The sequence below is a fragment of the Corvus brachyrhynchos genome, unplaced genomic scaffold (assembly GCF_000691975.1).
Source record: "Corvus brachyrhynchos isolate BGI_N302 unplaced genomic scaffold, ASM69197v1 scaffold103, whole genome shotgun sequence".
NCBI classification, from domain to species: Eukaryota; Metazoa; Chordata; class Aves; order Passeriformes; family Corvidae; genus Corvus; species Corvus brachyrhynchos.
Genome location: NW_008237436.1, coordinates 2,519,997 through 2,545,566, shown reverse-complemented (window position 1 = coordinate 2,545,566; position 25,570 = coordinate 2,519,997). Strand labels below are relative to the sequence as shown.

The 25,570-nt window shown below is 37.7% G+C and overlaps 1 protein-coding gene across 4 annotated transcripts in view; it reads right to left on the bottom strand.

Annotated features, from left to right (window-relative positions):
- DCLK1 (doublecortin like kinase 1) overlaps window positions 1-25,570 on the bottom strand; it is a 241,133-nt gene that overhangs the window by 57,176 nt on the left and 158,387 nt on the right. For 2 of the 4 annotated variants that reach the window (XM_008631433.2, XM_008631432.2), the window contains exon 5: window positions 12,757-12,851. In XM_008631433.2, the coding sequence (XP_008629655.1) occupies window positions 12,757-12,851 (95 nt within the window). Of the gene's footprint in view, window positions 1-2,232; window positions 7,076-12,756; window positions 12,852-13,770; window positions 13,957-25,570 lie in introns of those variants that run through there. The other 2 variants (XM_008631434.2, XM_008631436.2) reach the window with 2 other exon arrangements.

Here is a 25,570-nt window from a genome sequence, read left to right as displayed (position 1 = left end):
CTGTCATGACTTCCTGACAGACTCAGTCCCTTTGCCTGAAGATGATCATGAACAATGGTAAAATAAAAACACTCAATGCAGGTATTAACTTTGAAAGACTTTGAAGGGATCAAAAAATTCCTGTAATATGTAACAGTGTTAAGCAAGAAATGAGTCAATGAACAGGTAAACAGTACATCACCAGAGAACAAAAACAGAGGACAGCTGGTTAGAACAGTAAAGTAATACATTTTGATGTAGCTTTTAAGAAGATAAACTGATTTCTTTTATTATTTGACTTAGAGAGAAGCAAAGGGTTACACTGAAATTCCCTCTCCCAACTATATCCAGTCAAAGACGGTTTTGTCTTTTGTTTAACCTTACATTTTTTTGCCCAGACAGCTGAAACAGGGGAAAAAGCTTTCATGTAAACAGTAGAGAGTTGACAAAAAAAATTACTTAATGAAGAAACATGAAATCCACAATCTTCATGCTGGAAGAATGGAACCTAATGGAGTTCAATCTATCGAAAGAGAAATGATGCAACTGTTCTCTTTTCCAGTTTGACTACTGCACTAAACAGGCACATCAGATTCAAATTTATTTATAAACTGCTTCATCTGGAAAGGAACAGTAAAAAATGTATGCAAACCTGCTTACAAACTTATTCACAATTCTACATCCTGCCCTGTTTTTTTAGACACTTAAGAGAGGCCCTACAGAGGCAAGTGATTTTTTTGTTGCTGTTCATTTATGCAATTCAGAATTTACACAGTGAGGAGAAGAGGTAAGTTCAAATGACACAAGCAATTATCTGGCGTATTATCAGGTCTTGTGTTGGTTTTCTTCTTTGAGGGATAGAGGGACAAATGGGAGAGTTTGCAAGGAAATGGAGCTGACAGTCTGAAGTTAAATTTTCAAGCTTGAAGCACTTTGTTTTATTAAGATTCCCTTACTAAGCTGCAGCATTGGATGCTTATACACTCATTTGATTTGTGTAACAAGACAATTTGGAAAGACCAACATAGTTTCCTACATGGTATTCAACAATAAATTTAAATGTAACCTCCACTAGTTCCTAACAGCTGCTTCCAAAGTTGAGCCATAATTCAAACCCTAGGCTCACTCAGCTCTTGGCGTCATTCAGAAAAGATTGATGATACTAAAAAAAAAAAGTATCAGATTCATGGTATTGGAAGCTATTACTGTAATTTCTGTATCCTTATTGTGGTTAACATAAAAAGCTACATGTTCAGTGATGCAATGTGAAGGTTTCCTTTTACCTCTTCTAAAGTTATACGCAGGTAAATTTTTCCACTCAACCACAGAATAAAAATTGAAAACCCACCAACCAAAAGGAGGTTTTTATTTCTTCCACCTAATTAAGGGCACAGCAAAAGAACCACTTTATTTAGTTGCATTTTAAAAGCTCTCCTGGTATTTTTAACTGTTTCTTGGTACAAACAGAAACCTCAATTATTTTGTTTCCACTCTTCCCAATTTCTATTGTATTGTTTCCTTTCTATGTGTGTACACTTTTTTTAGGCAGACCTATTTACCAGCAACCAAGAGCATTTCCAAACTAGAACTTTTATCAGGCCCACAGTTCCCTCCAGGAAAGTGTATGAATATCAGCTGAAGCATCAGGCTGGCAGATGACACGTCAGAAATTGTAACATCTCTCTTCCCCCACCCCTGCCAAACAAGAAATAAAACTAGGCTATGGACATGCATTTTTAAAGAGTGGAAAGATGTATCAGAAAATTAGGTAATTATTTTAAAACACACCAGGTATGTTTCATTACCATTAGCTTTTCACAAGCATATTTTCCTAATACTTGTCTTAGTAGAAGTTCTGCTGGGGCTGAGCTGTTGGTAGGGAGCTGGTACCTTGCTTTGGATATTCTACTAATTCCCCACTTCATACTTCAAATCTATCCCATCATGTGCACACAAAGTTACCCATAAGCAATTCAAGGCAGTTATATTTACTGTCTTCACAACACCCACTACAGACCAAATTCCTCCCTGTAGGATTTTTTGTAGCTACACACTAAAGCCCAGAGTTTATTACTAAAAAAAGACACTGAATGCATCTGCTGTTTAAAGGAACCCATTAGGATGCATGAATCCCATATGCTTACACTAAGGCTAGATGTACAATGTTGATCCAAAATGAACAAGCAATACCAAATGCAAGTATTTTGTTAAAGCCTGGTAATCATGTTTCCAAAATAAATTCTCTGAACAGTGTGCATTTTTAATATATATTTATTACATCACTTACAATAATCTACATTAATGTTAAATCTAGCAAAATAACAAATTGCAACCAAGATGACATGGTCAAATATGAAACACAAGTACAATACAGTATGATGAACCAATGGCACAAAAATGAAGGTGATTTTCTTCAGCTGATTATAAGAAATAAAACATTCATCGGCGTTTATTTTGCAAGTTTTACATTTTTTGTTGATAAATCAACAGCTTTCTTTTTGGTTTCCTGCATCACATTAATACAAAAATGGTATAATTTTAAAAGCAAATATCCAAGCACTTTTCATTAAAAAAAATAATTGTATGCATAACTTTGTAAAATCTTAAACTTATGTTGTAAATGTGCCAATATTTACAATATCATAGTGCAACTAAGAAAATGAAGAGGCCTTAGCACAAACATTGTTAGCTCCTCTTTCACTAGAGTCCAAATTCCAAAACACTGTATTGCAGGGCAAACCACAATCTAATTATCCCATATAACATCAGACAACAAGTACACGCTGAATATAGTACAGCTTTCTTCATACTTCACTGCTGAGGGTTAATTTAAGCAAACTCGAGTATCACCACCATGCGCAATCACAGACACAAAACCGCATAGGAGCACGTGCGCGGGTGCACTGCGTGTGTGTTCAGCCCTGTGCTCGCGTGTGCGGACACAACACAGGTGTCACCTACAGACCCACTGCCTGCCGCGGGGACTCGGGGCGCTCAGCCAGCCTGGGAGCAGCAGCCAGCTGGAGAGAGGCAAACTGAGCCGGCCAGAATTGTCATGGCAGCAAGCACAGCTCAGAGTAGCCCCTGCTCTGCTCAGCAGACCCTGCCTTCCGGATAGAAGGGCTTTCCTGGGGGAAGCACACTCATTTCCAAAGAGGGTGACAACCACTTGCTTGCTTTGCTCTGCACATAAAGGTGTTGCTGGCTGTGCTTCCTAAAGTTACTTTTCATCACTCATAGTTAAAAGCTCTTGTCACTAGCAGATAGAACTGAAAGTGAAGATTAAATAAAAACCAATCTTGTATTTGGTTGCACACCATTAATTGGATACGAGAAAAAGCACAGACAACATTAATCTATGCATTCATCAAGTGATGAGGTAATTTAGCACCATAAAGATTTTCTGTCTGTTCATTTCTCTGCATTTTTGACAGAAACAGTAAACTTGAATTGATCAGAGGTTTTTTTCTATATTACTGTGAATTCATTTTACATTCAGAGTGCAGTTTTTGTAACATATGCACCACATATAGTTCACACTGTAGTGTGAATTATGAAACTGCAGAAGAAAACACTATTTTTTATCTAAATTTTTACTCCACACAATCTCAATCCAGTTGTTCTTCTAGGCTGATGAACAGTATATATCCTTTCTTATAATATACCTTTATAGCCACAATATTAATACCCCAGAATGTTCATCTTTCAGCCAACTGCGCCCTGTGAAAATGATTTGTGAAGAGCAAAATAACTAAATATAACATGCTGTTGCTGAATTATTTTACAAATTGGAAATCAATTTTCACATTGCATAATGAATGTTAAAGATTTTACTGATTTCAACAAAAGAACTTCTAATTTTGCATGACTTAATGCACTGCGGAACAGTAGAGTTCAAGAGGAGGCATAAGACTGAACGTGTCAAAAGAATACCATTTCGAACTTTCAAATTTCAGATTTGAGTTTAGGATTAATGTTTTGTCTGTGTGTGTGTATTTGTGCGTAAGGTTCTATCCTTCCCACCTTGGAGTCAATAGTGGCTTTGCCACTAACTTCTGATCAGTTTGAACTTAGCCCTTGTTGGTAGATGTGATCTCTTAAAATTGTACGGAATTCCTTGGGGTAGCTGCTCAGCAAGTACTGGTTGGTGCAGCTCTCCCAACTTTAACAGAGCTGTAGTGAAGCCCACCAGATGAGCATCCTCCTGTTAAAACATTTTCCCCACTTATTTGTTTAAAGTCACAAATGTGACGTAACAGCGCATGGGTTCCAAAGCCATTAATCTATGTACGTGTGTGCGTGCATGTAAATATGAACATACACGTTCTGTGCTTCACATGTGAACTGCTTGTTGCACAAAAGAAGAAAAGAGATTTAAAAAACCAAAACAAAACAAAGTTGCAGAAAGCATTAGGGAAATAATCACAAGTATTCATAAAGCTCAAAGGGAAGCAAAGCTTTCACAATCTATACAAGACTCTTTAGCTACATCATAATCACCTTAGAGTAGGCACAAATAATGCAGCATACAGAGAACTATCAGAGGTTCAAACACTATAAAGTTGCTTAAGCTATTCCATTATTTAATGCAGTTGATGAAATCTAGGAACAAACTAAAACCTGTGCTGTTGCAAGCAGAACTACAGCATCAAGGAACACAATTTCAGTTTCACCCATAAACTGAAACCTTCTGGTCTTGCTCAAAAGAAACATTTCATTTCTGCTCATGTATAATGGGAATTACATTCCACACAAAAAAGGATCTTAAAGTCTATAAACAGTGTACCTTTTCAATCTCTAAGGGACTTTCATTCCTTAAATGAAATATTAATGATACGTCTTGCCCCTGAATAGCCCCTTAATACAAGTCATATGTTGAAATGATTAAATGTTATGGACTAGCATATTCTTTTTTAAAACAGTCTTGATGGAGAACTCACTATGATAACAATTACTGATATAAGGTCCATTTTTCTTTTCCACAGCTAAGCAAAGCCATGGGATTCAGGTTTGCTGGGAATCCGTGCTCCCTGTGCAGAGCAAACATTCTTAATAAACTGCCTAAAGCAGCAGTAGCCTATACGGGAGAAGGGAGGAAAAATAAAATTCCTGGAATTTATTTTCTTTACAGGAAAAAACAATTTTCAAAACGTCAGTAAGTATTTCGTTCAATCTAGTCGAGTTGCCTGAATTTTTGGAAACTGATCCCAATGCACCTTTATATAATATGCATTTCTCAGGATCAAGTAATACATTTTGCAAAGACATTCTCTCATAACAGCTGAAAATGCAAGTAACTTCACAGCTGCAAACTTTTTCAGTAGAACAGGGCAGCCTTAGGAGTAGGGTATGGGGTGAAGGATGGACTTATGGCAGTTCTTATGGCTGGGAACAAAAGGGAATGACCTGACTGCTTCAGTAAACCTGCCAGATCAATGACTTTCTCTCCAGGTGATACTGGAACCAAGTATTGGAAACAGAGAAGGTAAGTTTTGTATTCTGCTGCCCTTTTATTTCTTTTTGCAAATATCCTCTGTAAAGAAAATTATGTTGATACAGTGAAGCCATAACATCACATGCCAACATTTTCCATCTGCTGAATTTTATCATGGACAAATCAGTCTATAGGAATTATTTCACTACATTTACAAGTTGGCATGTGGCAGCTAAACCTGTTCTTCAATTCAGTAAATTTTCCTGATTTCAAAATATATTAAATCCTCACTAGTAGCTCAAAAATATAATCTCTATAGATTTTTGTTGAGAATCAGAAACACACTGATTTCTAATTCTTAAATCATTAGTATTTGAGAAAATGAAAGGAAAGTATAAGACTGCAAAAGTGTGTGATCACTACACTATGGGGTTAAATACAACATACAATGGGAAATATTGCTATTATGTAAATTAAGTAGACTAAGATTCTCACAATAAAGCAGCAGAAAACAAACACAAATTAGTAGATATTTGTTAAGCAACTGGTTATAATGCGCGACCTACTTCAACACTAAAGGAGTTTTGCATATTCATGCTGTACAAAAAGAGTACCTCTAGATACTGTGAAAACAGAAAAATTAGGTCAATGGGAGGATGATTTACAGTATCACCATTTCTGTAGGCTTTCTTTTTAAAATGCACAAAATGTCTTCTCATAGCAAATAAAAAAATGATGTTCCTGTTCTTAACATAAGTGAAAATAATTAATTACTTTCTCAGGCAAAATATATTTTTCCAAAAGGTGTCATCATATCTGTGTCAGATGATGCTGCTAGCCAGCAGGCCCTCATATTTCCTCAGTCATAAATCTGTCCATATTTACTTGCAACACATGGATGATCAGCATTAACAGCTCTTGCCAGGTAAAACATTCATAATGCCTGTGAACACCCTTCTGTTTACAGTCATCAGGTAGCAACGCAGTGAAGAGAATTTGAACACTGCTTTGAAAGAATTTACTTTTGTCCTGTGACCACACAGGATTCTTCACTTTCTTTTCATTTAGATAAAAAAAGACTAAACTTAGTGTGTTCCAAGTGTGCGTGTTGGGATCAGACAGCGTGGTGCAAGCAGTTTAATATGGCAGGTTTTTTCTTCTCTGCATTTTACCTATTCGTTGGTAAAAGCAAAGTACTCATTAACTGTTCATACCAAAATGAATGAAGACACATATGGTAAAAACAGAACATATAATCAGTACCTTAGATGATAAAAATAGTGCTATTCATAATTGTGCCCACTATGGATTTGTGCGTTATATTCGCCTTATCCAATCTTTGTGCCTTTAAGTAGGCACAATGCTGTTCTGGATTTGATGGACATATTCAATGGCTCATTCATTACAAATTCTTGCATTAAAATGCAGTGATAAAGCCAAAAAATACCCCCACACACTAGAATTAATTTGGCCCCATGTTGTTAATATTAAATATGCAAAACTCTTTTGTGCGATTCACTATTACTGTAAATTAGCAGCTATTTTCTTTAAAAATGTTAAACCTTCATCAAATCACAAACCATAAACATTGTTCCATTTTCTCTTTTACACTGAGTCTCCTACTGAATCCATATCATCCGAAGAGAGTGGGCGATACAGGTCCTGTAAGATGAAGTGCAGTATAGATTTGTTTATTGTGTTTGATTTGTTGCACTGCAACCGTCTTATATTCTTTCTGTTACTGTGGACCAGAAGACATTGTTTAACACAAAATACACATTCTTTATACTCATATTGTTGTCTTAATGTCATATTATTATTTTAATAAAAAAATAGATGGCTAGTAAATAAAGCTGAAGTTTCAATGTACAACATATTCTCAGAGGCAATTATTTTTGAATCCTTTGCTATTAAACACTATTCAAACAGTATTTGTCTCTTCCAGAGAGTATCCTAATGGTGTGGAATCTTGGAAACATTAATTTAATCTCTAAGGGAATATATTTCCCTTCAGTTTTGCAGTGGCAGAGTGGCAGAGTAAGTGCTTACCTTACATAAGGTAATAAAAACTTGCCACCCACTGGTGATATAGCATGGATCCAGCAACATTTGTGCCCTGGACTGCTGACACTGAATATTGCCGTTGCCTGTGTTGTACTGACGATGGTATCCCTTTTCCACAGTTCCTCTGTGTCCGTGTGCATGTATAAAAAGACAGCGTGTTTTACACTTGTCCCCCATCACTCTCTTTCTGTCGGTAGCCAAGCAACCAGCTCATGACAGAAGAGGGAGAGTCTGAGTGTACAGAACCACTTCACTCTTTCAACACACTGGTCCTCTGACGGATCAGATAATCCTCAAGTGCCAGAGGTGTTATGGGATGATACATTGCCCTATCCCACCTACACAGCACTACAATCCTCATCAAGACAAACAGCAGCACGGAATGAAAGTTCAAAAAAGAGAAGTGGTAGAGCACAGGGCACTGTCTTTTTAAGGTGAATTAAGAATAAGTGATGGTTCAGAGGGGTTCTGATTGAGCAGGTGCCCAGCATATCTCATAGCCATTCTCTGATATCTTTAAGGTGTTTTGGGGGGTCCTTTCTATATAAAACATATGAACAAATTGCAACAAAAAAACCTGTGAGACAAAATACAAGAAAACATGAGAATGGGAAAGCTGATGGAGCCTGCTTTAGGGTTGACCTTGGATGGATTGTTTTGCCTTTTTTAATCACAGTAAGATAACTGAGACAAGAAATGAACAAGTCTGAAAGCTATACTACAAAAAAGGACCAGCTAAAATGAATGCTTCACAAATTTCAAATTTATACGGATCTCAATAAGTTATGGAGGTTTATATGTTATTTGCAGGAATGAAGTACCTTAAAGGGGGAGTTGATTCCCTAGAATGCTTATTCTGTATGTATTCTGCCAACGGGCATGTATACATGCAGTAGAAAGCATTAGACTGGCAGAGTGAAAATCAGATCTTAAATACATTTCTATTTACAATCTATTTAAATACAATTTAGACAAGAGAAGAATTTTAAACAGATAAAACCATCTTATTCTGAATACTAACTAATTAGTTAATTATTGAAATTTCTTTTGAGAATATACAGTTTGGGAATTTCTAATACATAGCACAGAAAAAAAAAATCTTTTGATTTGCTAGAGAGGGTAGCACCCCAAATCTGTGAACAGTATCTCCCAGGTGACTGCTCTTGCTTCTGAATGTAAAAAAATAAGCATTTGGAACTGACCAAGAAGATGTTTCTGACTTTTAGTATTTAGAGAATATTTTTGTGTTTATTTTAATAACTCAATGATTGCTTTAAGGCAAAATCATTAACAAGATTTCAGTGTCATTTTCTCTGCTTTTTCACCTGCTTTTAAATACTTGAGAGTCTTAAAAAGTTTTTTCTTTCTGAAAGAATTTTCCCTGCCTATAATTAGCCAGAGAGCTGTGTTTCTTGAAATTATGAGGAGAAGCTATTTATTATCTTACATAGATTTATAAGAAGACAAAAATTGCTGAATGAATCAGACTTCTTGGCTACATACAACTCAAAAAATCCTTATATAGATAGAATTCAACCCACCTAATCGGGTCAAGAGGTACCTTAAATCTAATCTTTTTTTATTCTATAGGTTTCAATCTCTAGGGACATAGAAAAAATATTTAGGTTTTTTTCTTTAAATGCCATGCTGCCTTTTTGGTTAACTGCACTCTGTTGCAGACGAAATTACATTTGTGTGCTTAACTCTCCTTCAAAATGCTATAAACATGAATTTCAGATGTATTAATCCTCTGGGGAAAAGAAAATGACATTCATAACAATTTAAAAACTAGAATCTTAATTTCCTATTTAAGACTAAAGAAATAATTAAACTGCAAGAAAGCATAACTATAGCACACAGCCTGCTAGTTAAAATATTCAGAGGCTGAAAATTGGTTGACAGTTAGCTAAGATAGCTGATAAATTGTTCCTAGTTCACTTTCAACTCCGTGAATTACACCCATGAAATTAATCTTTCAAATCTTACTTTCTTCAAATATAGCCTGCGTTTCGCACAAGATTATAAAAATATAACTTTCACTGATTTCTGAATTTCTGGAGACAACTCAGCCACATACATATGCAGATGAGAAAGAATAAACTTTATCTTTCTATATTCTGGCTTTTGAGGGTACAAAATTTTATCTATAGGGTTACAAGAGTACTGTTTTCTTGAGTAAGTACCACAGCAGCATTTTTGGCTTTATCTACATCAATGGAAAGCCTTCGTTCAAAGGCCAGAACTTATTTTTTAAAAAGAGGAGTGATGAAATATCAGTAAGTAAGATGATTAATCCCTATTTTAAGCTGCCTAATGCACTCCACAGGTCTTTACTATTCCCAGGAAGAGATCCCTCCTTTTGCGGAAGTACCTTGCTTTGGTGCCTCTGGATTCAAAAGCATGACTTTGTCTCACCTGTACTTCCCAGGAAAAACACTGGCAGCTTGCCTAGACCCCTCAGCATTTTGATGTCCCAAGCCTACAACTCCCTCATAGCACTGGATGGGAATGCTGAAGAACTGATTGATTGGTTAAGTCAAGGAGAACCAGGCTAGGCTAGAGGAAATATTCCTATCGCCTTCCAGACCCGGTACATACTACTGGCATCCCATGTACCTGATGGCATGAGAGAACAGGAAGTCCTCTAACTCTAACTGCACAAAGAAAGGCACAAAACCCCCAAATTACACGTCTGAGCTGGTGTTCCCTGGACCCAGCATCTTATTTCAGTTCTAAAGCAGCAGCTCCCTCAATCTGCAGGTAAAGAGAGAAAGACAGACCACTCAGAAAGCCAGCCATCACAGTCAACCCCAGACCATGGCTACAGCAGCCAGCACTAGGAACACCTCACCTCTCAACACTGGGGACAAGATGGGAACTTAAATCCATCTCTTCTCCCTTGTAAGTCTATCACATGATACTAGCACTTCAACAACCTTCTAGGGAATAAATCCTCATCAGGCTTGGCAGCCCTGTAGCTGAAGCCACTGAAGACAAAACAAAATGCTTTGGGTTCCAATTTGGTTTATGACAATATGGTACATAAAATAACCTCTCGCCTAAGTAGAATTTAAATTTTTAAACAAAACCCGGAAGACGGTACTAAAACTAAACAGAACACCATTTATACTGCTAACAATGAAATTATGATTTGCAAGCACTGCTTAATGCCTAATTTACTCATTGGAATGCACATTAGAACCTTTAATGACACAATCATATGTTTTTACACTGAACTTCTAACTCACTTCACAACTTTAACATGAAAGCAGATGAAATAAATTCTCAGACTGAGTGTAAAGTTTCCATCCCTGAACTTCTTGAGAAGTTGATTTTGTAACCTAAATAGTATTATTGCAATGCATTTTACATGATTGCAATCTATTTTTACATGAATATATTCCATGTTTCATCAGGTAAAAAAAATAAATCTGTCTAAATAAAGCCAGACAAGCATGAAAGCTCCCCTACCGAGGTCACGGGGACTGCATACGAATATTGGAGAAGAGAATTCAACTCCTTAACAATGTCTTATCTCTCCTGTAGTTTACTTCAATATTTATTTTCTCTACAGTTAGCAGTCTGATTTTGTTACCACTACATAGCACTTTGCATCCATAACACTGCCACTTGGCGATCCTATCACACTTACACATAAAAAGAAGCCCATCTGCTCTCCTCTTCACATTTGAAAGTCAGAAATCTTGTGCCTAGAAAACCCTTGTGTCTAATGGTGCTGATCACATGGTTCCCACTCACCCATCCACAAACGTTAGCAGAAAAACATTTCTTCACTGTGGAGACCGAAGCATCAGTGGTGAGAAAGAAAGTTTAGGAAAGTTACCAATGAAAAGAGACAGCCTTACAGCAAATGCAAAGCCAATGTAAACTGGTATCATCCATCTAAACAGACGCCCTCACATCACCAATGTATAATTCATTTGGAAGACTCTTTGTTCCCTCTTCAGTGACTTATTAATGATTCATTAATAAGCCTTGAGAGAGAGAACAAACAGGTGGGGAAGACATTGCATTCAAGAAGATTTTAGCACCAGCTTACCCACTGGAACTTGCATCTTTACTTTCTGTGTATCTGATGATGAAAACCATGACACTACCCTGAGGCTCCAGGCTGCTGCTCTCTGGCTGTCCCTACACTGCAAGATCACAGTTGGCTCCTGTGTCTGTAAACAAGTCATGGCAGAAACCCATAGCTGTATCCCAGATGGAGGTAAGACTTGGGCATGCACAACTCCTCAGCTCCCTGGCATACACCAGACATAAAAAAGGGCCCACAGGCTAGAAGGGAGCTGTGTCGTGCTACAGCTATTCCTGATCTGGGTATCTGGGGAATCAGGTCTGCACCAAATTCAAACACTGCCAATTTTGTACATAACCCCCTTATTTTGAGAGACACAAATTATGTCTTTATTTAAAAACTGAAAAGGCAGAAAAAACATTGTGTTCAAACTCTGTTTATAAACAAGGCTGAGATACACAGTACTGCCTTAGGGATGCTTTCATTGAGAACTGACCACGGTTTAGAAAATAGCAGAAAATACAAAGACATCTGTCCTATTGCTTTTAAACAGATACAATTAATTAAATCAGTACGTGGAGCTTTTGGGTTGAATAAGTAATATTTTATCAGAGGGTTACAGCAGTAACATAGGCACTAGCTTAGTTCTGGATGCTTAGGAATATTGTAGATTACTCCATAGGAAGGAAAGTAGATTCCATACAGGATAACTAGGGGGAACCTGCAGCTACTATCAACTCTTGTCCAGGAAAGTGACTGACAAGTCTCACATTGCCTTGGTGCTGATAGTATCTTCACTGCACAAGACTGTGATATCACAGCTAAATTCCACAGTGCATTCTTTCACCTTGCTTCAAAATCAAAGCAGTCTGTAGTTTGCACAGAAAGTTAGGAACAAAAGAGATTCCTTTGACAACATGAGCATTTTCTTTCAGTTGTGAAACATTCATAAAAAGAAAGTAAAACAAACAAACAAAAAGTCTTGTAAAAAAGGAGAGAGATAACCCCTGTTTTTTTCCTTCAAGGATAAGCCATTTCCCAGTATACTTAGCATTTTGACAAACACAGAACAGTTGTATTCCACTTCAGGGTGTTTTACAAACACAAGGATTGTAGCCAGGCTCTTCCACCCTATGGCTCTAAATGCACTCAAGGGATCAAAAGGGAGAAGGCTATTGGATAATGGCTATGCTGGATTCTTCCCTGCCATGCTCAGAAACCAGTTTCCTTATTTCCTTACCCTCTGTTTCCGTAGGCTTCCTGGGCTGGTGGGAGATGGGCTTGGAGACTTCCCAGAGCGGGGAGTAGAAAGCTGGCTACCAGGGGTTCCATTCACTAAAAGGACAAGAAATTGAAAAAAATAAATACAAGGCATTATTAAAGGAACAAAATAGTTAAATCCATTTTTTAAAAATTTATTAAACAGATTCATTTGCTTTTGCTTAATGTTTTAAACATTAAATAAGGTAATTCAAAAAAGAGTTATTTCCTTAGAGTTTTGGCTCATGAAGAAAATTTTTTATACAGAGTGGAAGAAAATAATGAAAAAACCTGAATAGACTTCAGTCAATGGCAGAGAACATGATCATGTTTTCTTGAACTATACTGTTCTTGTACTTGAAAGTAATGGGGAACTAGGTGCTTTGTTAATCTCAAAAGACACAATATATAAACCTTTTCATTCCATTTAACTAGTGCTTGAAGTGCTACCCTGTAAAAATAAAACACAGTATTGCTTGCAAGAACAAATCAGCTGCTTGCTTTTCCTTACTCAATCATTTGAAGAAATTTTTGCAATACTATCTGACCCAAACATCACCTCAGACTTAATCCAGAAGGGCTTTCTAGAGGAAAATGAATTGGATATAGCTCCTCCAGTCTGACTTACAGGAAAGCATCACTTTCTCAAATAAGCAAGTTTCTTCACATATGTCAGCACCTATCTCTTTAGAAGCATCTTCACGTGCATATGACATTATCCAATAAATTAACAAAACAATGCCAGCAGAGGACAGAATTCTACTACAAAGTAATCACACGAGAGGCTATCAATAATACTCACACTGAAACACCGACAGAAACACTACAAAGCATGTATCACATATCCACGTAAATATTCTTAAACAAGCAACTGTTCTATCGCTGTCCACATTTGTAAGTGCTAGGATAAAAAGAATAGACAGCCAGATTCCCAGATTCTGAATCTTAGGAGAATATTTTCATACTGAGGATATCAACAAGGCATTTGACTTACCTTCTATGAGTTCTAACATGGACAGAATCTGACTGTTTAACCTGGTAGGAGCAAGCAGCAAAATTCCTGCTCTGTACTAAGCCAAGCTGTAGCCAAACTGAGAAGCAATGGGATTAGTTAAGGATAGCTGGGGCTGCTCACAGAGTGAGCTGAATGCGATGCAGAATTCATAAGCAGAAGCCTTTTCTGCGTAAGGCTGACGTCTTCAGAGCAGCAGTGGGAGGTGCAGGTGCTGTCTTAGGGCTACATCAAAGGTGTCAATTAAGCATAATGCTGCTGCTTCACAACGCTGAGCCACCGCAACCCCCACTCGCTTTCCATGGAGCCCCGAAAGCCTAGGCAATTTTATATGCTGTGCACTGAATCATAATGAGGTGCCTTTGGGGGCAATGTACCAAATGACTCATCTGAAAATCAAAATGACAATAACTCTTGTAAAACCTTTGCTGACTGGCAATCTAGCAAATGCTAATTCCTTTGGATAATATAGTAGGCATTTTTAAAAGATTCTTCTTACTTTTTACATAATACATTGTTCTTACTGGCTAATACTGGGCCCACACATTATAATGAAGAAACATGTATACCTACCACACCACACACATCAATAAAACACATCATACTGCTTGATAAAGGATGAACACTTAATAGTGCTTAGGTGCTATGAGTGATCCAATCTCAACATCACTTTGTTTAGAGAAAAGGTGCAATATACTTGCATAACTATAGAAACAACACAATGCACTAATTGGATTTATAGAAAATAATTCCACTCATCTAGGCTTAAAAATATCTTTATACAGAGGAGAATGGTTTGCACATATCAGCACTCATTCAAATACTGTACTAAGTGTAGTGGGAATGCACATGCATATGTATGTATGCATGTTCATACAGTATTCAGCAAAACACCACACAGATCTGTCCAACAGTGACTAAAATCAAATTTATTACTGATATCACTGAAATAATTTAGGAAAAGAGCAAGATGAGGACATTAAAAATGAGCTTTCTAGAATCTCAAACTTGTAAAGTTGTAAAAGGTGTCTTCTGGACATTTATGGCATAATTTAGAAACTAACATTAAACTACTACTATTCACACAGACCTAGTCCTCAAGACTGCTGAGTAATAGGACTAGTGATCTGCCTTCTCTTTAAACCAAGCAGATACTCTTAGGTCTTATTACAAGCAAATTTAAGATAACAGCTACATTTCAATACACCTTGTAACACTAGGCACCGGTACCTGTTCTTTATAGATTGACTCCTTCCCTGTAACTTTCAACAATAGTTTTTCTTAGAATTACTATAGCAATTATTCTGTCCTGAAGGCAAAAACTTGAGGCTACCAAGTGGAATGAGACAAATAGATGCCATGGTGTATTTAACTATTGATGTATTTCCCTATTGATGCATATTATGTTAATGAGTATCTATTTAGGATGAGAAAACGAAGTGTTTTAAATCCTAAAAATTACTTACTTGTCACCACCAGAGCATCCAGAGTTTTTAAGCTAAGTTTGAATGCTCTCTTCAACTGCATTTTTAAAAAGCAAAATTCTGATAGTTGTTCTTATGTTGGCCAACAGCAACATGTGAAATCAAGAGCACAATTAATGAATTGAGACCCCCAGGAGACTTAAGTTTGCTCACCTCCTTACCCATATCCAAAATATAAAGGTGCCAATACATAAAACATGTACAAGGATTTTTAAAAGCTTACAAGGACTTCCTATGGAGAGCTGATTAGGGAACTCTAGAGATGGCCATTAGCTCTGGAGATGAGATTCCTTTCACCAATCTTCACATACTTGTTGTATTTGCTTCTATATCTGAAGTAGTTTTCTAGACTTTATTTTAACCAAGTTTCTGTCATAACACAAGTTGTATGACCCCAAAGCAACCATCTAAACCTGACCTGATGAACAAGGTAGTATGAGCATCCACTGCAGTGTAAACTTCCAAAGCGACACAAGATTAATCCTTCTGGATGCTCTGCATATCTGGAGGTACATATTGCTCTTGCTGTTATGACATTATTCTTACTACTGATATTATTAATATAATCCTTAAGACAGACATCACAACAGGATAGAAATGATAATTCCTGATATTTTCCTGGTACATTCCAGGGGCCCCCCTTTTTCACCTTTTTGTTTATGGCTTCCTGTGCTTGTGAGTCATTATGCTGAATTTGTAGATAGAGGTGATATTAGGTGCTGTGTAGCAGGAAGAGACTGCAGTGATTCTGACCCCCTTCCTGAACTCCATTTACAATCATTACACCATTCTTACATAAGCTGCTCATGACCAGAAAACATGGGAACAAATATGTGAATAAAAGCTATAACATTTCATAATAATACTACATTCCTGATCACTAAATTTCCCTAAAATCCATTTCTAGGTGGAATGCACTTTTGCTGGAAATTGCATTTCTATCCAGTATCTGCACCGCATTTCTCACTGACTGATACAGCACATGTTCCTAGAGGGAACCTTGATGTAGATAAAGACATATGAAATTGGTAAATCATCGTTGTGATTGATCATTTTATTGAGTGAGGCAAGAGGTTTCTTGTCACTTTTATTCATAAAATGGCAGGGGTTACAGACTTCAGCTTAACACACAGCGCCCTCCTATCATCTTATGAAAAAGATTTATCAGTTCAAAATTTCACCAGTGAAATATGTATTAAAAAGTTGCAACAATAACAAAATTATTGTGGCTGCTCAGAGCAGATGCATGTGACAGCTTAGCTGTGAACTCCTTTCCTTACTGTCCTCTCTTGCTGAGGATGTGTAACAGGGCAAGGACCTGTCTTCGTATTGGCTTTTCCAGCACCTGGCACACACATGAACTTGGGAATACCCATAAAATAGAGCACTAAAGCTGGATACCAGCATCTACTGAGATAAATGCAAAATAGGTTTTCACATGATAATATGAATAATAAATATGATAATATTTATGAATAGTACTATGATAATAAACTAGTGAAAATGCTACAAATAAAAAGTACTTTGATGGCATTCCAACGAATAAACTTTGATAGAGCATATTTTTATTAAGTAATAGAACCAAAAAGCAAGAAAAAATTAATTAAAGCATCAAGTGCCAGTCTGAGGAGCTGCCAATACCACTTCACTGTATTAAAATCATAGTCTCCTATAGAATTGCCTATTGTGCAAGCATATTGTACTCTATCAAACACATAGAGATGACTCGGTGTGTTTAAAAAAGTGGTTTGCCAAACTCAGGAGTGTGTGTGAAGAAGAAAGAGGAGACTAAAGGAAAGGAATAGTGAAGGCTTTTTTTGCAGCCACAACTTATGAGTAGGAAAGTTAAGCTAGAAAAAGTTTCACACAAGTCACAACATGTGTAGGTCATATTCAGCAACTGTTAGCTAGAAAATGCTGATGTGAGATCACTATTTGACCTTGTCTCAATTACTTCTGTAGTTTTTGACTGTCCTTTCCAAAACGACATTTTTATCTCAGTAAGATTATGTAGTTACAAAGTAGCTAGGAATAAACCATATCTTGCCTTTTTGTTCCTTCTGCTTTTGTGTTCTACTTGTGTACATCTTGTCATTTTTGTCTTCACACCAAAAGACAGTGTGTACAGAGCTCCACATTAGTCAAGTGCCCTCAGTATGACTCCCCAGTAAAGACAAGGCTTTAAAAGTTCTACCTTAGCATGCAACTGGTTGAGAAAAAAACCCCAGATACCAATACTGCATTCATTTTAACTGGTGCTAAACCGTCCTTTTTATATTCAATCTTTTCTAGAGTTTATGTCAAGAAGTTAAGCAGATACAAGTAGAACATCCCTCTGCCACTGAAGACAAGGCCTGGTAGATCCACACAGAACTTTCACCTGATCAGCAGATTAGAAATGTCAGGGGAAAGGATCACCTACAGGTCAGGTTTACAGTCCCCATCCCAGCAGCCACCAATATGCAAGTCCTTGTTAGTCACTGGTACCTGTGGTAGGCACAAAGTGTAACCCAAGCAGTGCAGAGCTCGGCAGGGACTGTAAACCCCTCACACGGTCTTCCATCTCAACCCAAAGTCACCTGTGTCTGCACTATCAAGCAGAGAAGTGCTGCAGACAGGCATATATTGCAGACATATCTTGTATCTCAGAAGAAAGGAGACTGCCTTGAAAATGCAGTTCCCTGGAATCCACTTGTATTTGTTTTTTCATGTAGACTCAGAAGGGAAGTGCCTCTTGGGGTTTTTTTCCCTCTGCACTTCAGCTGCTATCTATGAAATTGACTGCTAATTTCATGAGTACCTAATCAAGAGAGCATCTACATGTACGTATGATTTAACAGAAATCTCTCTTTTGAACTGTTCTGCTTAACTAGAAAGACTAGGATTCTCAAATCAGTCTGTGTGAACACAGTACAATTTCTGAGCATGTTTCTTTATTTAGCATGTAAATGTAACTCTTCATCCTTTAAGAGGGTTTAACTACTCAGTATAACCAAATCTCATTCTCTCACCAACTCCTGTTTTTGTTACAGGGTATATAACTATAAAATTTAATTTTTCAGTGATTAGTATCAAAGACAAACACCATAAATAAAAAATTAAAAAGAAGCCAAGATCAAAGCAAAAACCATCTGGAAATCCCTGGGTCCACAGGATGACTCCATCACTCCCATGGGTGTGTGCTCTTGGCCTCTTGGCTTTAGGAAAATTTTGCTTCAGCATATTTATTACAAAATCTGTCAGCTGAGTACCTGTAACAGTGTGAATAAAGACATGTGACTTCTCCAAAGACAATATGATACATCATGCTCTTTTCCTTTGGGATACAAAAGACCTTCTTGAGTCAGGTGGTTGAAGGAGGGTTTTTTCTGGATAACAGCCTAAGGATGAACCATCAGACTAAATGAAACCATACCTTATTGCAGAGGAACACCTCTTCTTCTTTTTTTTTTATTTTTTTAACTAGCAGAGAAAAGCACAAGCATCTGACCTAGGGAAGACTTCAGTAAGATCCTATTTCCATGTCCACTTTTTTCTTTAGGGAACATCTATAGTTTTGGTCAGGCTTTAGTTTGACATGCAGTTTCACAATTTCTTTGCTCAGGTAAAGTTTTTAAAAAAAACCCTCTCATAGTCCTTGGTAATATGAGCTACTCTATCCATTCCTCACATATTTTCCTTTGTAATTTGGAACAGGTACATATCAACCCAGGTATTCTTGAAATAGTCACTTGTCACACTAAATAATGCAAACTCCTAAATAACTTTTTTTAACGCCAAACTTTAATACCTGAATTGTTATTACAAATATGATTTCAATCATCTGACATATTCTGAGTGGTAACTGGAGGGAAACAAGAGATTGCTCACAGCGGAGAAAAGTGAGAAGGAAACAATTTTGAAGAAGGTGCTCAAACTGAAAAAAAAAAGGAAATAGCAACTTTTGTTGAGTACAAGTCCTGAAAATTAGTGTTGGAATTTCAGAAGGTAAAACAGAGTTCACCCAAATGCAGTATCCAGTATCTTTCCTTAATTTAATGGACCAAGGGTACAATAATTCCAGTCATCTCATGCTGCTCTTGATTTGATTAAAAACAACGATTAAGATGTAAGTGCTGCTGCTTTCTTTGAACCTGTTACCTCTTCACCCACGCTGAAGCTGCCACCAGTGGTGTTAAATGGCAGCTGGACAGAAGCCACCAGCTACTGAAGAGCCATCAGACATTCATAATTTTCAGTCACCAGCAACAAGCTGATACCCAGTCTCACTGAAATTAAATGTCTCTTTTATTATGCCTTTTCCCAAATACTATTTGATGCCAACAAAAACATATCAAAGTGGTTTACAGGCTTTAAGAAGACATCAGAAAAATTAAATAGAGGTAGGATTATCTATTGCACTTGGAATCAGACTTCAGCCTTCCGCCAGCCCAGAAGGTCACACTATCTTTTCTCTGCTTCTCTTCTTTGCCTTGTTCCATGCTTCTCTTCTCTATCTAGACTGAAAGCCTTTTGAAGCAGACAATACCTCAAATGGATTTGTAAAAAGCCAGAAAGCAATCCTCCTGCAGAGAGATTTCTGTCTGGCGGTACTGTTTTGAAACACTGTCAGATGTAAATAACAAACTGAAGAAAACATAATAATGGAGAAGTCAGCCCTTACACAGATCTTCCTAGCTTGCTTGTACTCTTGGAAGAAAAAATTATTCTGTGTTTTCATATAAAAATAGAACGCATCTGTTCTCAGGAGCCAGGAAGGCTATCAGGAAAATGTAAGTACATTAAACATAGGCTCTGTTATGAAAAAAAAGGGAAGGGAAAAAGCAAGGATGGAAAAAAGGTGAACACCACCTATGTAAAGGCATAGATTCCTTTGAAATATGCCAAGAAATGGTGTAAAGGCAGATGCAGTCCTTTTGCTCACCGTAGATTGTATAGCTCAAGAAACGACAGGCAGTGTGTGTTTCCCACAGACTGAGGCATTTTACATTGCCCTCAGCTAACCAGAGCAGAAATTTCAACCGTTGTGGCCATGAGCACTTTTGTAGCCTCTGGTTCCACTCAGGGTCTTTCCCTGCAACCCTGCATCCTGCTCCACTCACAGGTTCCCCACTTAGCCCTGTGCTGCCATGGCAGTGTGTCCTAGAGCCTGTGGGACAGCAGTTTTTATCCTGTTGTTCCCATGATGTTATTCCCATGGCCATATATCTGCAAAGCCTGACAGTGCTCTTATGGTAGGTTCTATACAGGACCTACAGGCTTGCCAAGGAGACTGCCTTTAGAGGCAACAGAGGGCAAAAGACACCTGCAAAGGCTGAAAGTCATCTAAGAGCATTGGAACTGTCGTAGAGTACTTTTCCCCCAGCAGCAGATGAGACAATGAGGGAAATGGTTCTCCAGAGCAGTAGCTGGTGACTCACCAGGGAGAGAGGACACTCAGCTCCTCACAGAGTCAGGGGTCACCACAACAAGGTGAGACTGAAATGGAAAGCAAGGGCCTTCAGGCAGAATTTCCTCAAAAATAATTTAACATTACTGAGTTTATCTTCAAAGCACTGGTTTTGGTAAAGTATTATTGTTCCAGACTTAGAGATGCAAAAACAAGACACAGACAGAAAAACAACAAATGACCAATGCCCCAAAATAACCCCTTCAATTTCTGAAAGGAAATTCAGAAGCTATTGGGATGGATTTGGGAAAGTTTATCACCCCTAATCACCATTTGCTCATAGAAAGGAACTCACGGAGTTCATTGAATTTATAAACATTTAGTGCAAGTCAGAGCTGTGCTTAATTCATTGACGACTTGAAATTCTGTGTCAAAGAAGGGAAGCAGTTGTTGAGGATGGCATTTAAGTGCTTAAACCAGAATCGATTGTCTACCTGTCTTAACCTCATTTATACATCTATTTCTCTAACAATGGGAAAATGGCCGAAAGACTTTGCCTTCATTAACTCTAAAAATGATGAATCCAAATCATCTATCCTGTTGAATACCTGCATTAAAGACTATACCATACTACAGATGCATACACAAGAGAACAAACGTTAACTCAAGTATATCTTTTCATTCTACAATTTTATCAGTTTTAATACCCAACTTTGAGATTTCTATGTTTTTTTTAACATAGTCTTTGTCTGTGGAACTTTCCTTTTTTTGGTCCATGTAATTATCCATGTGTATTATCTTGATATGGACATTAATTCAAGTCTGAAGCAGGCATATGATCCTTTTGTGCAGTTAGAATGTGCAGACTTTTCGAAGTGCAGCAAGATTCAAAAAGAAACAAAAGGAATCAGATTCTTTCTAATTAGCAACACGCTCTTTTCCATACACCTCGCTTAGCTTTTTGTGAAGGGTACATTATCAAGACTGCTTTCTGCCTGCCCTTTTATCCCTATTTCTTTCAACTTTTTTCTATGATAAAATGCTTCACAAAATGATACGCCTTTAAATTTTTGTAATATTTACGTATTGCCTTTGATCTGAGCAAAGAATCTACTCTTTTCCTTGAGTATTTTCCATGTTTATTATCAATGAAAGAAAAATCCCTAAAAGTAGTTTAAAGCTTATCTAGAAGCAGTTTAAAAACATAGAATAAAAATACATGTACATACATTTAGCAGTAACAACATGAAAACAAAAGTATAACTTCCAGCTATGCACAAATCATTCAGGAGATTTTCTAGTACCGAGATGTTTAATGCAGATATAATGGAAAAGATTATCTGCTCATATGTGCGCTAGATGGCAATTTCTCTATTCTGCTACTGTCACGGGTACATAATTCCAAGAAATAGGCTGCATTTTTAGGCTTGCTGGGTGGCAGAAAAGTGAAAACTGTACATATTGTTTGTATTTCATGATCTTTGGCTTTTGTCTAAAACCATCCAAGAGTCAATGTTTCTTTTTCTTTCTACTGCTGTTTTTTTTAAAACGCAATGTCTAATATAAAATTGCATTTTTTAAAAATCATTGACTGATTTTAGTTTTATGTGATTTAAAACCAATTATTGATAGCAAGTGTTTAGTACAATATTGTTTCCTTATATAAAAGTAATATTGATCTAAGTATTCATGTATGTAAGGTTAGAAATAGCTTTACTGCAACATTCACACAACTTGACCTATTTGCAAAAAGCAAACAGCAGAGATACAGACAGCCAAATCAGAGCCGTTCCCCCCACTAAAAATAAATTCTGAAGAAACACTTTCAATTGGTTATCCTTTTTAAGTTTAACAAATTTAGACTAGACTAGACCAGAATAGAATAGAATAGAATAGAATAGAATAGTTCAGTAGGAAGGGTCCTACAACAACCAACTAGTCCAACTGTCCAATCAACTCAGGGCTGACCAAAACTTCAGCATGTTCAGCTGAGAAGTGGAGCAATACAGTGGCTTTTGTGAGCACTTGGCATCCAGTCAGGGTCAATCAACCATATGGTATTTCTTGGTAACAGAATGCTTCCTAGCTATAGAATCATTGAGTTGTTAAGACCAGAAAAGACCTTTAGGATCATCAAATCCAACTGTTAACCCTACACTGCCAAGTCTACCACTAAACCATGTCCCTCAGTGCCATGTCTACACATCTTTTAAATACCTCCATGGATGCTGACTCAACCACTTCCCTGGGCAGCTTGTTCCAATGCTTGATAACCCTCTCAGAAAGAAATACCTCCCAAGCTCAGTCTAAACCTTCCCTGGTGCAGCTTTGAACCATTCCAACATGCCTTGTCACTGGATACCAGAGAGAAGAGCTCAGCACCTTCATCTCCACACCCCCTCCTCAGGAAGCCACAGAGAGCAATCAGGTTATTCCTCAGCCCCTCCTTTTCTCACAACAAGGCAAGCCCAAAGTCCTTAGCTTCTCCCTACAGGACATACCTTCCAGCCCTTTCGCCAGTTTTGTTGTCCACCTCTGGGCACATTTGAGTACCTTCGCATCCTTCCCGAACTGTGGTGCCCAGAATTGCACACAGTCCTCAAGGTGAGGCCACACCAACACTGAATACATTGTGACAATCACCTCTGTTGTCTGGCTGGTGATGCTGTGTTTGACACACCCCAGGATGCAATTTGCCCTCCTGGATGCCAGGGCACACAGCTCACTCGTAATGAACCTGCTGCCAACCAGCACCCTCAGATTCCTGTCTGCAGGGCTGCTCTCCAGCTACTTCTCTCCCACTTTATACTTGTGCCTGGCGTTACTCCATCCCAGGCGCAGAATCCGGCATTTGTTCTTTTTAAACTCCATCCCATTAATCATTGCCCAACACTCCAATCTACCTAGATCCCTTTGCAAAGCATCTTGTTCCGTCAGAGAGTCAACAGCACCTCCCAGTTTGTTATCATCATCAAAATTGTTAGTGGCGCATTCACCTCCTCTATCCAGATCATCAATAAAAATATTGAACAAAACTGTCCCTAGACCTGAACCCTGAAGAAATGCCGCTGGTGACAAACTAATGTGCCTATTCCTATAAATGTATTGGTTTCAGATAAGAAAGGTTTAATTTGGTTACATCTGTCATCAGCATCCAAAATAGCTTGCATTTTTAATATTTTCACTACACTGTTTCATTTCTTGCTATAAATTTAATATTACATTAATTATTATTGTGGTATAGTAAAAACATTCCCTTTTTTCCATAGGCCGTAAAATAATCTCCTGATCTTTTGAAGTATGTAATATATTCTGCTCAGACCTTTACAGAAGTGAACTGCAAGAAGCTAAGATTTATTCACCTATACTTCCCCAGCATCTTTAAGTAAAAACAGTACTATTTTCTCTCAGGACCAAAATTAACATGGTATCACACAGTCAACACAGAAAAACCATTGCTAGTCCCATAGAAATCCCATAGATTTGTTATGCATGGCAGGACAGTTATTTCACATAGAAATGAGCACACACAGTTCAGTGTTCATTACCTGTACTCACAAACGAACATCCATTACAAAAAAATCCCAGAGTCTAACATTCACACACTAAACAGGGCCAAAGTTTAATTTAACTCTATTCCACCTAGCTACAAAGAAAGTAACTTAACATGTTTATGGAAGAGCTACTCTGAGCTTGTCCCTCACAATTGATACTTCATCCCATTACCTCTTCTCAGGTTTCTGTATCTCAGCTGTTCTCTAGGATGTGTAGGAGGCAAGTTGCCTCCCAGCCCTGCTACCCACATCTATGCCTCCATCTCTCATCGTGTCTCTCCCACTTTACTCCTTCCCAGAGCAAGATGTTTTTTTCTCACCTTTGTTCTCACCTTTGTCTGTTTATTAAAAAAAAAATAATAAAAAAAAGGTTCCAGTTGGTCTATCCCTACCCTCTTTGAAGCCAGCACTGGGCCTTTCTGATCACCACCTCCCCACAAAGACCTTATGGTGCTGCATGCAAGTTTCAGTATGCCATTTGCTTTCCTGGTGGGAGAAGACTAGGGCAGAAAGAGGGAGGTGGATTTCAGACAGCTCTAATGTTTGCCTCTTCCAAAATGTGTTCACAAGCAATGGTGCAAATGCTTGAATGGGTCTACTCAACTGGCTCACACTGAGGATTATTTGTACCTTCCGGCATCAATAATGGCAAATCATCTAATGTACTTTTTTGTTTATTTATTTGTTCTGCCTGGGAAAAAGCTGCAGGGGTGAATTAGTCATTGGCTATCTAGTGGGAGCTACTGCAAAGGCAGCCAAGGCAAGGCCCTTCAGACAGAATTTCCTAAAGCTTTTTGCTATGTCTTCTCCAGCCTGTATCACTGGCTTGTTAGGTCAATTCTGACATTTCTTCCTCAGCTATCTTTGCACCCCACATTCACATCTGTAATTGCATTCTTTCTCTGCCCTGCTCTCCTTTTCTCAATACCCTCATGATCTTTAGTCAATCCTTTCCTCACTACTGCCTCCTCACTCCCTTAGAAACAAAATTCAAAAAAGATTGTGAAATTAACCTTTTAGTAACACAGATCTTATGCTGCATAACTTGGGCTACTTTCTGTATTGTTCTCATTCTGTTCCTAGTACAAAGACTACAATTTTTTCCTCAGTCTTTAGGTATTGGAAGCAAAAATATGCACAAAAAATAAAGTTAATCGAACCACTGTAATGCCAGAGTATGATTTATAGGATGCTGAAGCTTTATTTTGTATTGGGAAGACACTTGATCTCAGATGCAGTGAATTTTTACTGTCAACTGTTTTATACGTACAACGTTTTTCCACAGAAGTGTGTCATTTTAAATGCATTGCCCACTCTATTGAAACAGAACAGTTGCTATTGTTAAGAAAGATTGC